Source organism: Numenius arquata, chromosome 2, assembly GCF_964106895.1.
Source record: "Numenius arquata chromosome 2, bNumArq3.hap1.1, whole genome shotgun sequence".
Taxonomy (NCBI): domain Eukaryota; kingdom Metazoa; phylum Chordata; class Aves; order Charadriiformes; family Scolopacidae; genus Numenius; species Numenius arquata.
The window spans coordinates 89139379-89153771 of record NC_133577.1 but is presented as its reverse complement, the minus strand read 5'-3'; the positions used below and the strand labels follow the sequence as shown (position 1 = coordinate 89153771).

At 35.6% G+C, this 14393-nt stretch overlaps 1 protein-coding gene across 4 annotated transcripts in view; it reads right to left on the bottom strand.

Annotated features, from left to right (window-relative positions):
• Nucleotides 1–14393, bottom strand: part of PPP1R12A (protein phosphatase 1 regulatory subunit 12A) — a 126044-nt gene that overhangs the window by 31655 nt on the left and 79996 nt on the right. For 3 of the 4 annotated variants that reach the window (XM_074166371.1, XM_074166377.1, XM_074166385.1), the window contains exons 6-12: nt 12157–12231; nt 11631–11719; nt 11344–11501; nt 8541–8668; nt 4933–5148; nt 3738–3832; nt 595–717 (exon numbers count right to left, since the gene is read on the bottom strand). In XM_074166371.1, the coding sequence (XP_074022472.1) occupies nt 595–717; nt 3738–3832; nt 4933–5148; nt 8541–8668; nt 11344–11501; nt 11631–11719; nt 12157–12231 (884 nt within the window). Of the gene's footprint in view, nt 1–594; nt 718–3737; nt 3833–4932; nt 5149–5573; nt 5691–8540; nt 8669–11343; nt 11502–11630; nt 11720–12156; nt 12232–14393 lie in introns of all 4 variants that reach the window. The other variant, XR_012463706.1, reaches the window with a different exon arrangement.

Here is a 14393-nt window from a genome sequence, read left to right as displayed (position 1 = left end):
CACAATGGAGTAACGTTAATCATGTATATATTTGCAGGATATGATTCCTTCTGAGAAAATTCTGCAAGATAAGAACCACACACACCTGAAAATTATTTTCATATTAATAATCATTTACTTTGCATTCAAGTTAGTTTTACGTATGCATTCTATAATGCTCATACTCAAGGTGCTCTAACATTATGGAGAGCAGCCCAAGACCTCTGATATTGTCATGCAAAACCAAGGTTCAACTGAGACAATATTTTTGCCCTTTTCAGATATCAGGCAGAATTACCTCTATTCCAGCATTTAGAATAGTTATCTTTGGCTACTGAACTATTCTGGAAAGAGTCAAATGAACCTTAACTGAAATAAACAATGGAGAAAGGAAGCATATAATTTTAATTATATAGCAGTTGCTGCAAAACTCTGAGCTAGTAAAAATGGTATAGCTTTAAAATCAGCACAAGTACATACTTCGCAATTATTCTGAACATTTTAACATGTCACCATTCAATTTTAAACTGTCCTTACAAAGTGATTCAGTACATAATTTTTCTTTCCATTTGTAAGCTTATTTTGATAAGAAAAGACAAGGGAAAAATCCCACACCTTCTTTGATAACTTGTGTTTAATGATGTAGGACCTTCATTCAAACTGTTTTTCTTGACATCTTCCTCCCATTTTCTCCTGGTGTAGGAACTGCCACCACGTATTGAGCTAGCAGACGAGTCCCTGTAAAAAAGATGTTATTTAATCAAACTGATATTAAATAAGGTGGTTCTTGAGGCGAGCTGAAAAAAAGTTTCACATTAAAGATCAAAACCCTGCATAACAGACTTAAAATAAACATAACCACTCAGAACGGGAAAAAAACAACCTTTGCGGACAATCATTTTCAAGCTCCTATGGAAAAATACTACATTTACACTAACGCTGTTAGGAATGTAATAGAAAAGTAGCATCAAAAGAAAAACTGCTAAAAAAGATTTCATCAACATGAAATGGACCATCAGCTTTTATCTGTGACCATTGCTGCCTGCATTTTTCTCAAATAAGGAACAAGAGACTTTTCTGTTTGCTCCTGAGATTACCCAGTGCAGTAAAGGGAAAAGTACTCGAGTTTTTTAGGAATTGATTTCATGCATTTTTTTTTATTCTTGGATGTTATAAGAAGAAGTTCAAAAGCTGGCTAGCCATTAGAACTCACGATACTGTAGACTAGTGTAAACAGGTCTGCAGTAGCCATTCCCGAGTGGCCTGTCACATATCACTAGCTGACATTACTTTAGTCATAAGGAATTTCCAGCCTGTTGTTGCAGTTTATAGCATGAAGAAATAACCTTGCAAAAATCTATTCAGAAAAACTACCCTGAAAACTGATACTGAGATGCAAAAAAATGATTTTCTAATAAAAATGTCACCTCAAGATTTGAAGTAAAGTTCAGATAGAAAGAAAAAAAATGTCTTTCACAAAACTATACATAAAAGGCAACCAGGTGTGTGAGGGAAAATAAAATTTTGTAAAGATGTATTTTATGTTCAGATACCTTTGTTCAGAATGTACCTCTTTTTGGACAAAAATGTATGCTAGCACTGCTGTGGTCGGAAACAACTTTAGAAAAAGATCAAACACAAGCCAATGCAGTGTTATCTCTTCCCACCAAAGCGAAACACAAATTCTCAGATATCATCTACCACAGAAAGGTCCTGCTGTATGACAATTTTTTTATAGTTACTGAAGGCTTCACTTTGCCAGCACTTTTGCTGTAGCATGGGCTACTTGACTGAGGCTGGGTGCCTGAAATCTGTTAATCTGAAAGTCCAACTGGGATTCATCTTGAAGTCCTTTCCGTGACTCACAGCAGGATGTTAGCTGGATTACACTACATCATCAATAAGCCAGACAAGCAGGTGTTCAGACAGGTAGAACAAGAACCCAGCATTAAGCTGAGCAACACGGACAGAGATCTGGGACAAAGGCAGAAACCTTAATAATTTATTAAAGGTACCTGTAGGGCTGATGTTTAAATTCTACATGTCAAGAAGGTCAGAGTAAATGTCAAAAATCTCTTACGGCTTTAATTAAGTAAGCTGGGTTGACTGCCATATCATACATCAGGCAAAGTATTGGTGCCTAAATAGGCTGGCCTAAAAGCAGGCTTCATCTCTGGTACACCAGGGAATACAGACAGTTCTCAGGTCAGTAGTTTGGTCAGCACTGGGACTAACAAGACTGATGACCCCAGCTCACCCAATGCACATGAGGAAAACCATGCTATTGCTGATACCCACTTTTGGAACTGTGTCTGTGAATAACTCATGACAGTTAAGACTGGCATGTCAAAGACACAAATAAACCTCAACACTGAAGCAAAATGCAATCCCTTTGTTAGAAGCAGTAACAGCTTCTAAGACATAAAATTGCAATGAAATATTTATCCCAATCTTAAGGTATCATCTAGTTAAGACAATTTTGGAGTACAAGAGTTTTTGAGAAGATCTCACAAGAATAAAAATTGAAATAATAATTATTTCTCTCAGAAACAAACCGAAACTGACTAATAAATGCAGCCTCAAAGAATATAGTACCCCAGAGAAAGATAAGCACAACCAGAAACTCCAACCTGCCCTGATAGAGAACTATAGATTAAAAAAATCTGGCCAAGTAACATGAGAGATGCTAACAAAGTAAGCTGAACTTTAGGGGAGCATGAGAGCTGGAATATCCCTGTTTCAAAACAGAATTTGTCACCCAGAGACTAAACTTAGGCAACAGTATTCTGCATGCATGAGAAAATCCAGTATTTATTTTGTGTTGAAATCAAGCATTCTCAAGAGTAGCAACAAAGAAGCTCCTCTTCAGACACAGGAGATTTATCAGTCTTACAGACAATTATTACAATAGCACATTTTGAGCAATGAGAGGATTTTCAGTTCAGGTCATCCAATGTTCAGCTATTTAGATACAATCCAGCAGAAACAAGACATTAGGGAGACTTCTAAGTTTTGTACTTGTACACATTCTATATTAACTCAAGAAAATGTCCAAGTAGAACATCAATAACGGAGAGATGTGGAAAACGGGAAGATTCTGACAATATAAATATGCCATGAAAGAGCCCCAAGTCCTAACAGGTAACAAGCCTACGCACCTAAACTGTTTGTTTCTTTTATACTGAAAGGTACAGAAGAAATAGCAGCAAAAGAAGTAAAAATCTCCAAAAGAAGAAGAAAGGTCAACATATAAACAAGAAAAATAGAACAACTGCTTTTGTAAATTAGCTATGATTTTTGTAAATCATTGCTGCTGCATGATATGGTTTTAAGCAAAGACTGTAAGAAACATAGTATTTTATTGTTATCAAAAGTAATAACGGAGCCCAGTAGCAGCACTCCATGGCTCAGGACAAAGCAGTAAAATGCTTTTAGCACCGTTCAGTAGCTTAGTTTACCACTTCACATTTTGGATTTTATTTCTTTTCTCCCCCAAGAAGACAACACTCATTGCCCAGTTCTGCTCTTGCCATATAATAATTTGGATTTTAAAAAAGGTAATTACAATTTACAAGGTCATTATAATTTACAATTTACAAGATCAAAAACCTTCAGGAATTGGAATACCCTATGGATTAACATATTCTATAGAGCAGAATAATGCTATAAATTAGCATTGTCTTAAAATCTGTAAGTTTGTCAGCCACTCTAAAATCAAGTAATTTTATATTTAACAGAAATTATAACTTCAGAGTCACCTGTTTTCTTTTTCATCAATGTCAGAGGTACTGGCCAGTCGTCTTGGTATTGTAGGTGCAACATATGCAAGTCGAGTTCCTTTTCCATCTTTCTCCTAAAAGACATGTGTTTTTTACTAAGTGTTACTATTATTGATTATACTGCTATTGGCTCGAAAATTATCATTATGAAAACTTCAGCTCTATTTATTATAGAATCATAGAATCGTCTAGATTGGAAGGGACCTTTAAGATCATCTAGTCCAACCATCAACCTAACTCTGATAAAAAACCAAAAGAAAACCATACAAAAAAACTCCCCACATTACTAAACTATGTCTCTAAGTACTGTGTCAACCTGTCTTTTGAAAACCTCCAGCGATGGTGCCTCAACCACTTCCCTGGGCAGCCCATTCCAGTGCTTAATGACCATTTCTAGTGTAAAAAATTTTCCTAATATCCAGTCTGAGACCTTTTGTGACCTTATTTGTGACCAATATGAGACCTATTGTGACCTTATTACACAAATGAGTTTTAAGCTTTAGTTGAATATCATAATGACTACAACAGGAAAAGAAAACTGTTTGTTTTCATTCTAGTGATGCAAATGACTTGATTTCTCTTTTTTCTTCTTTGCTGCAGTACAATTCCAACACTGACTACTGAAAGCAACTGTTTTAGTATTTTTATACAGTATGGTATGGTATTATTCTTTATCATGAAAAGATCTAAACATTTGTACTTGAAACAGAACCACAAGTTCAATGCTGTTCAGCTACCTGTTCCAAATTAGTCCTTCACTTGGTTCACTGTATTCATGTTTAATCCTAGAACTAAATTTTTGTAAATAAAAAATGACTATGGAGTACAAAAAGAGACTCCTTTTTATAGGATGCCTTCAACATCACCCCCCAAGTGATGCCAAAAGTATCAAAACTCTGATCTCCTTTACCTGTAAAAACTACTACTAGCATTGCAAGTCCCGAAAAGGGAAAAGCCCCAGACCTATGTACCAGGTCCTCAGACAATGAAGGTACACTTTTAAGGAGATTACACAGAAGCTGCATAATTTAACTTTTCAGAATTTTGGTAAAGAATAAATGTGTAGTACAGTCAATAGAGGAGAACATCTTACTTCTATGATACGTCACAAACTTCTATACTAAGTAAGGTAGGTAACTTCCTCAAAATGTTGTTTCACACTGAAAACTATTACCTTTTCTTTGTTGTCCAATGAAGAGGAAAGTCTAGGACTGGAAGCAGAACGCATAACACCTGCAGAGTCCTTTTCTTTCTGAGCTTCTTTGGAAGCAGTAATCTCTGCAAGTGCACCATAACTACCAGTTTTTCTAAGACCTAACCTCCACGAAGCAGGAGATTCATCTTTCCTTTCTTCTTCTTTGGGAGAAACCTTGGTTGTAGATGTTGGAAACTATAAAACACATGCAAATGAATTTACATTATTAATTTACATTACCTGTGGTAATTCATACTCCTTGTGGAGATTTGAAAACGCATCTGTTTTAAATGATCATATTATTTATTTACTTATTTACAATATTTATTTATTTATTTTTATTTATTATAACATATATTATCAAGTGTTGAATTTGGAGGGAAGTTGTGGTGAGAGACAACCTACACACTCTTCTCTTAAATTAGTTAATGAGATAAGAAATGTAAGACTGGTCAAGGTATATTACTCCTCTAAAAGTTAGCTTAGAAAAACTCACACTTTGTAATACACACTGTGATCATGAGATGCAAACTTAGAAACATGCAAATCCAGTATCAACATTTTGATTAAATATGTTATTTTGCAACCTGTACACAAACCTGTGCACACCAGAACCTCACCATAGATTTTTCACCCTTATTGGGCACAAGAACAATGCCAGTTTTGCGCAAGCCCTGCCTCCATGATGCAGGATCTATTGACTCCACGACAGGCATGATAGGAGGAATGAAATCATACTAAAGCCAATTAAGACAAGACAAAGATGAAGATTGAAAGAATGGAAAACAGAAACAAAAGGTTGTTTTAAAACCACATAGTTTGTTCCTATGTTTATGTTATGTAGCTCTTCATTACAGCATAAAATACCAAAAAGCAGTAAGAGACTTAAAACCTTAGTAACAGACTCTTATTAAACACAACACAGCATGTTTAGCTAATTCAGAGACAGAATTACAGTTTGCATAAACGAGGACAGCAAAGCCTGTTGACCTAACAAGGTCCATGCCCTAATTGCTCATATGGCTAAGAAAACTGGAAGACTGACACTAACATACCTCTTATCTTCTTATCGTATTTCATTCATATCCCTTAATCACACACATCCCATGCTAGCTTAGCTATCAAACCCCTCACTTTGGGAGCTTCACCCCCAAACTCACCTTACTTCAGCACCCTTAAACAGAAAGCAGCATTACTGAATGCTGTACAGATTGAAGAAAACCCAAATTCAAGCTTAGTACATACACTGCATCTGCACCACTTGTGAGCAACGTACGTTTTGGCCATCTATGGTGTAAAAGCGTAAGAGTAGCTGCAGTAGCACAGATGGTGCAAAAGTAGGTGCAAGATCACACGTACACTGCTGTTTTACCTTCATTAGTAAAAACAGTTTAAAGCCTTTTTGTTCACTGATATGAGCTGCAACTGCTTCTCTAGATCACATGTACATACTATGTTACAAGATGGTGTGTTGATAAAAATGTACATTTATTTTGTAGCTACAGAAGGCCCTGAATTTTTCACATACAGTATTAGAACATTAACTACAGCTGATTTTCAACCTGCACCTTCTACCTTTAAGACCAAAAGATAAGCCATTAATTTGTGCATAATAAAATTAGAGCTAAATGCCAGTGTATTAATGATTTATAAAAGAATATCATTCAGCTTAAAATCCTACTTATTTCTTCTTCTTATAAAAATGCTCCTTCCCCCCCTACTTCATCATTTAATCACATACCAAAAAAGTTACGTCTATTTGATCATTCAATGCTAGAATATCGAGCTGCACCCTAGCCAGCAACAATTTGGTAATGTCCTATGGCTGAAGGTCATGTAGCTTAGAAGGCTTTTGCATAATACAAAATAAAATGATTGGAACTTCATGATGAAGTTCAGAGAATTACAAGAAAAATGAAGTGTTTGAAGTGTTAGATATCATAGAATCTCCAGTGTGCAAAGAGAATTGAGTAAAAAAACTGGGTGGAGAGCACATCAGTTAAACTGCCCAGCTGTCACAAATGCTTGTATTACTGAAGTGATTTAAAAAAATAAACGATATAAAGTAGGCCTATTTCCTTGCAGTAAAATTCACACTATATATTTGAATTCATTCCAGTTAGACACTTAGCAAACCAGCAATTCCTCACAATGTCTTCCCTCCCTCACGCATTTGCTATGTTTTGTGTGGAGAACTTGTGGCTCTTAAGTTCTGCACAGCTCCTGAGCAATTCAAATGCAGCTCCCATGACAGGGAACCATAATTCCTTATTGAGCCAGCAGGAACTGTTCAGATTAATGTCACAAGATCACCCGGGAATCTAGCTGCCTGCCCAGCCACAAAGCTCAGCGAGGGGAAACAGAAGTCATTCCTGCTGGTAAGCCATGCCCACAATTCCCCTTTTGCTCTCACATTTTTTTTTGAGATGACTCTTATTTTTGTAAAGCAGCTCTTGGAATCAGGAAGGTTGGACCAATCCTATTGTACAGTGTCACATAACATGATGCTGTTGGGCAATATATTTCCTGCATCTATTACATTAAAGCATACTTTGTAAAGTGAATCATCATTAGGTTCTATTGTGAATATGAAAGTAAAAAGTAAAACTCCAATAAGCTCTCGGGAGCTAAATACAACACATGCTATTTGCCCAGCAGTACGTCTTCTCTACTGTGGCTTCGGTATATCATGGCTACCATTTCTCCTGAACACACTTTTCAGAAGCACCAGTAGAGGGTTACACTTCGATTATGATGTGTATAGAGAAGTTGTAATGATTGGCAAATGAAGCCTTACTGGCTTACTGTCCAGTTTGCTTTGATATTCTAAAAGTTTGACTTGTATACCACCTTCTGACTATTCATTATTATCTACTGCAATTTTTTTCTCCAGGCATACATATCTTCCCTTTAACAAGCAAAACTAAAATTAATTCCAAATAACTTTTCACATCAAGCTGTAAAAAGCTTCCTGCATGCCATATGGCTTTGCTAGGTGTGTTTTTGAGCTGTGCATTGAATAAATCACGTCCTGATTCTCTAGCTCTTCCATGAGGTCCTAAACACATTGCAATCAGGAATGGGACCTGTAGCACTTTCTACTTCTTATTTCAGGTGTCATTTTCAACTTCTCTGCCTAAGCACTAACTGAATGCTTCCAAGCACTCCTGAAAGTACCTATCTCCCTGTCTTATCAGAAATACTGGCACAGAGAGACACTGAAACTGTAGTTTCTAAAAATTTTGGAGGAGCCTGGCATAGAAAAGACTTTCAAAAAACGAAGTTTAGCTTCAGAAAAACAAGAACTCCACTCACTGTGCAACAGATTTTTGCTTTTTAAAAGGATCTCATGTTCAGCTGTTTCATAGTTCTGCATTTTAGATCCCTGTTTAGAATCAAAACCATTCAGAATTTTAAAAAAAATTGAACACAGTTTCTGTAGAAAAACACAAAATATTTTAGAAATCTGTGCACATTTTCATTAATCTACTGGATAACCCAATCCACTTTTTATAAAAAAATCAAAAAACGCATGCTTAAACAGAAGAACGGAAATTTAAAATCATGAAAAAGGCAATTTATTTTACCTTCTTAACAGGTGATGTAGGTGCCCCTTGGCCACCGGCTACTGAAGGTGCTGTCACAGCTACCGATGCTGATTGTGTACTTGTGGTATTTGCATTATGAGTTACAGCTGCCAACGTTTTGGTCTTATCTGCAAAACAGTTACAAGATTTTAATTTTCATTTGTCATTTACAATTTCTTCACCTCTACAACACAAAGTTTAATTTGTTTTTAACATATTTGACAGCCAACTTTCAAAACAGGATTTTATTTGTTCCTCAGTGTTCTCCCCCTCACTCCCAATCCGCATCTTAGGTCTGTCTTTTTTCCACAATGGTCATGCATGTCACTTTTTTTTTTTTTCTTTTTTGTTATGCAGCAAGTGTTAAACACTCAGAGATGCAGCGACAAAGCTATGGAATCGTTTGGGTTGAAAGTAACCTCGGGAGGTCACCTAATTCAACCTCCTGCTCAAAGCAGGGTCAATATTGTGTACAGACCAGGTTGCTCAGGGCTCTGATGAGTCAGGTCTTGAAAACCTCTAGAAACAGAGATTCCACAGACTCCCCAGACAGCTTGTATTTTAGTGGATGGCTAATGACCATAAAAATTTAACACTAGGAGGTATTTTTGCATGTAAGAGTTAATTTGAACTAGAGAAGAGGCTAATTCAAAGTAAAACGTTTATTCTTGGATAACTGTGTATGCTGAGTGCAAAGAAATAATTAACTGCACAGAGAACCCAGCCAGGGATTCCGGTCTCTAGAATGAGCTGAGGCAGGGACTTGCCTTCCAGAGCTCTGACTTTCCATTTGCTTCATTCCTTCTTTGTCCTTTGTTTTTCCTACTTAAGTTTCACTGTCTACCTACTCTACCCTCTTCTGCTTTGTCCTTCCTGCCCACATTTCTTCCTCTGTCCTTTGTCCATGTACCTTAACCCTCTTACACAAACATGCAGAAGATGTCATGGTTGTGATCCACGGTTGTCACTGCACTTGCCTGGGCTTCATAATCTTACACCTCACTTCTGTGTCACCTATTCGAACTGAACGTTAAACACTAAACTACCTCAAAGAAAGTTAAAAAACCTGAACTGCTGAAAATTTTATTTTTCAGCTTGTTTCCCTATCCTTTAGGAGATGCTAGCTTCATATTCGTATTTCCCTTCTTGGTCTTACAGACAGAAATGTATTTATTTTTAAACTGTATTCTCACATAATCAGTGAAACATAATGTAAATTTTATGAAAACATTTCAAATATCCCAACAGAATAGAAAATACAGTTTCCAGTACTTCACAGTATTGAATGTTGTTAAAATATTTTACAACCAGAATGCTTCTTATAATCTTAAGATTTTTCACTAGGAAACTACCTTAAGCTGAATAATGCAAAAAAAGGGAAAGTACAAGCGTGGAATTTAGAGATGCAGCTCTACAGGGAAAAGCTTGAAGTCTAGCTTGCCAAATAAAGTATGATAAAGCCTTGTTTATATTAAAAACCCCAAAGTTTACATAAATTAATTCTTGTGTCACAGTCAAATTTTCCTGGCACAAACTATCTACTGGTAACGAAGAGAACACAGTTACCAGAGTCATAAAGTTCAGGAGACATTACAGTTAGCTCAGCGACTGAGAAATTACTACATGTTATATATTACAGGGGCTTTGAGTTTATCAAAGCTCAATCTCTGTAAATAAGGGATGCAAGTGTACTAAGGTGAAAGATAATTGCAAAGCGCGATAGACTTTTTTCTAGCTTAACACTGAAATGGTGTATTTCAAAATACAAAAATCATTAAACTATAATAGACAGTTTGGTTTTGCAACTTATTTTCATTTCTGTCTACTTTAAATATTTATGATATAATGGTTAGCTCTAAAATCTCTCCTTAGTCTTATCTTTTCAGGTGAAGAAATTAGAAAGAATGTTTTAAAATGAGAACTGACAGTTCACCAGAAAGGGTTACTTATTTTTAAAAGTGTAAATATAAAATATTAACAATTTCTAATGATATCTACGTATTGTATTGCTGCACTGCAATTCTAAAATTCTTCACTAGGATTGAACATACATCTTTAAACACTGATTGCCTGACATTTGTTTTCTGATTTGAAAGAAAAAGATGCTATGCTGTTCTTACATCATTACTTGCTTTAAGAGTCTGATAATCGTTCAAGGAAAAAAACACGTAAATTTCATTGGAGAAGTAGAGAGTAATGTGTTTCTTTGCAGACATTTCCAAACTTTTTCAAAGAACCTTCCTCTTAAAATGAAGTAACTGTTAACATTAAAATAGCACCTTTAAAAGTTTATTTCAGTACACACTGAAAATATATGCACCATTACTTTATGAACACCTGAGCCAAGATTGCCAGATTAATTGGTAATTACTTCAGGATGGCAAGAACAAATGAGAATGTTTGCACTTCTGTTCCAATCTCTGTACCAGTTCCACAAGCAAACGCTGCTATGAAGCCTTCATTTCTGATTTCATCTTCTAACTTTTTCAGTGTTTTCTGGCATGCTACTTAAGGCTTCTATTATTCAAACTATTTAATTAAAAGCATCAATTGTCAAGTAGCCAATCAAATAAATAGGTTAATATCTTTAACCTAAATAGCGACCAGTGAAGACATCTGTTTGATATCTCTGTTATGACTTGACTTTAAATGCATATAAACTTACTTTAAAATGATGGGAAGCTTAGTGAAATGCAGAAGAATACGTGAAACTTAAGATACTTAACTCTGTATCATGTGATATTAAATAAGTAGATTTATAAAATAAAAAATTAAAAGACAGACAATACTCCAAGTAACATACCTGTCTCTGCTTCGGATTCTGAATCGTCATCCTCTTCCTCTTCACTAGAACAACTGGATTCATCCTTCTTTCCCTCTTCTTCCTCATCTGCTTTTTCTTGCTCCAGAGACTCTATACTAGTTGCATTCTTTTCTTGCTCCATAATCAATGTCTCCTTACTGAGTTTGAAAAGAAAAATACTTACTAAGCCCCCCAAAATTTACTAACACTCGGCAAGCAGGACTTTCTGACAGCTTGTAAAAATATTTCTTTTACTAAGAGTTTATAATTTTTCCTAGTTTACTTACTTTTTGAATGTTTTCTGTGTCTGATTATTATCCATGTTGGCTGTGGATTCAATTAGGGGAGACTTCTTTTCCCGTTTTTCACTATGAAGCTTTAAAACATACAGAATGATGCAGTTAAATTGATAGAATGGTATCAGTGAGACAAAATTACAAACGGAGGGAAATCTTTAACTAGTACAAACACTAGAACGTGTATAAGCTTTCAAAGGGTTGGAGTTCAAAATTCTAAAATCTCAGAAACCATTATTCCAAGTAAGTAGCTCATTGTTGATGCTTCAGATCATAAAATGCCCACTGGACAAGGCAACTAGAAAAGGACCTTCTTTCTTCCAAGGAATTTTGGTCACCATAATAGACTCAGTAAAGGCACAAAAGATCTTCTGAGATGACTGTGGCATTACCTGAATTGGAGCCCTAAATCAAAGATTTGTTTTCAATCTATATGCTGCTCTGAGATGCATACCATAATCATATTTATAATAAAGTATAACATATATCTATATATCTTTATATACAGAAGGCCTACCAGATTCTGCTTCTTTTGCAATTCTTCTAAATATCCTAGAATATCTTCATCTGCCACATCAAATGCTGTCTGCCCCTGGAGAAGGGGAAGAAGTAAAACACCATAATTGTACAGCAGAATTTAAATATAACAGATTACAATGCCTTATCACATGATGACGCAGGTAAGGAGAAAATTCAGAGAGAGAAATTAGAAAGTATAAGCCAAGCTCTATTACAAACTGTTAGTCTGTCAGTAGTTGAAAACAAGTCTGCAATATTACTTTTCTCGGGTAATTGAAACCAAAACACCTATACCTGATGAGTAAACACGTTTTTTTTACAGATAAAAACATGACTTCAATAAAATTTTGCTGTCCTTTGAAGGAAAAAAAAAAAAAAACTATCAAGGAAAAGAAAAGTAGATTGAAAGAATACGATTCTCATAATATTAGTTGCAAACAACTATTCCAAAGGCAGCTGGATGGATGGATCCTGAACAGTTCAGTATCCTGTCCATCTCAGACTTCCATATACAGCTTGATTTTTTAAAGTTTGAATTATTTAAGCAAGCTATACTGAATTTAAGTAGTCGTGCTTTCACATTCTTACAGTAAAATGGCATTTTACATTTTACATTCCTTTTTATAAAACATCTGCTACAACCATTTGTCCTTATCCCCCCATAGTGTATAATTTCCACGGGACATGTACTTGAATAATCAGATCAACACGTGATTCACTAACACAGAGTAATGCTGTCAGTTGGAATTTCTTCAGCTTGCCATATCTTACATCTACATAGTCACTGCAACTCTCAACTAGACCAGATGCCCACGGGATGTGAGATTCTATCTTTAAGGTCTGAATTGGAAAAGATCTCAAAAATTCCCTTCTTCATTTCTACTTGAACATGAGAAGGGCTGAAGCTCACAGTTTCAGAAAGAAAGCCTAACTTACTTTGATACTGTAATACAATATTTTGTATTTCTAAGTTTGCATTCAAATATGAGAAGGCTGGAATCTAGGAATCTAAGTCCTAGATCCACTGGTATAAGTGCAGCTGCATCAATATGCTGAGTGGACATACTAAAATGTTGGGAGGATCATGACAAAATCAAGTAAGTACTTTCGTACGATAAACAACAATAAAGACAGAGCTGTCATTTAAAAGTGGCCACAGCAGCTTATAAAGATAATCAAAGGTGTTCATATTTGTCTCTGCTTATTTCAGTTTCTCAAAATGCTAACTAAAGGCAAACATATTCCTAATTACACTGTGAAGTCTATCTTAACTAGTTAGAAAGGATGGACTTTCAAACCACTAACTTTCACATCCATAAAACTTCTGACCATACAGCAGAAGCACGTGCACCTTTCAACAAGCATTACCCAAAACACCTTGAGGTCCTCTGACATTTGCACTATTCCATTTAGTATAGCACAGTACTAACCCAGAAACTAAACACCAAAATTATCTCAAGTTTATGTTTGCATTATGTCTACAGTTTTTAATCTGGCCTTCTTTTTTTAGGTAGCTATTAAGTATGTTTATTTTCAAAAAGTATGAGCTAGACCTACCTTGACCTCAAAAATCACTTTTCAAAAAAACTGATGTAGTTGGAAGATTAACACTAAACCCAATCCATAAAAGTTAATACCTGAAGTCAAGTGCCTAAACAATAATGGCTGAGTTCTGTGAGATGCTAAGCATCTACAACTGAAATCAAACCCAGAGGAGTTCCAATCTTCCTATCTCCAAAAGCAAAAATGCTTACTAGCGTACTTAAGAACACAACAGCCAAAACTCTCCTAGCTTGCATAGACAAGCCCATACACCAAATAAAACAGCTTGTATCTCTCTGTACCTCCTTTATTCTTATTCTTGCCCAAGTTGAGCTGAAAATACTTTCAGGAGAGTGCTCTCTAGAATACCACCCTCCACATTTTCACAACCCCAGCAAAAAAAATCTAACAGATAACTTGATAAACTGGCTTCAATGAATTGCATCAGCTTTTGATTGCCTGATACAAAATACAGTTATTGCAGCTGGTATTTGAAGTTCTGTAAGCATTATAGAGAAACAGAGTTGAAGCTATTTGAAACTTAATTCCAGAATTCACTGATTTTACTATAAGCAACCTCAATTTCTAAGGGAGAAAAAGACTAAAAAAGTTAAGCAGCAGTAGCTTTGCCCTTATCCAAAGTAAGTACTTGCTAATTCATTTTATGTATCTGCATATTTCCCTACTTTATTT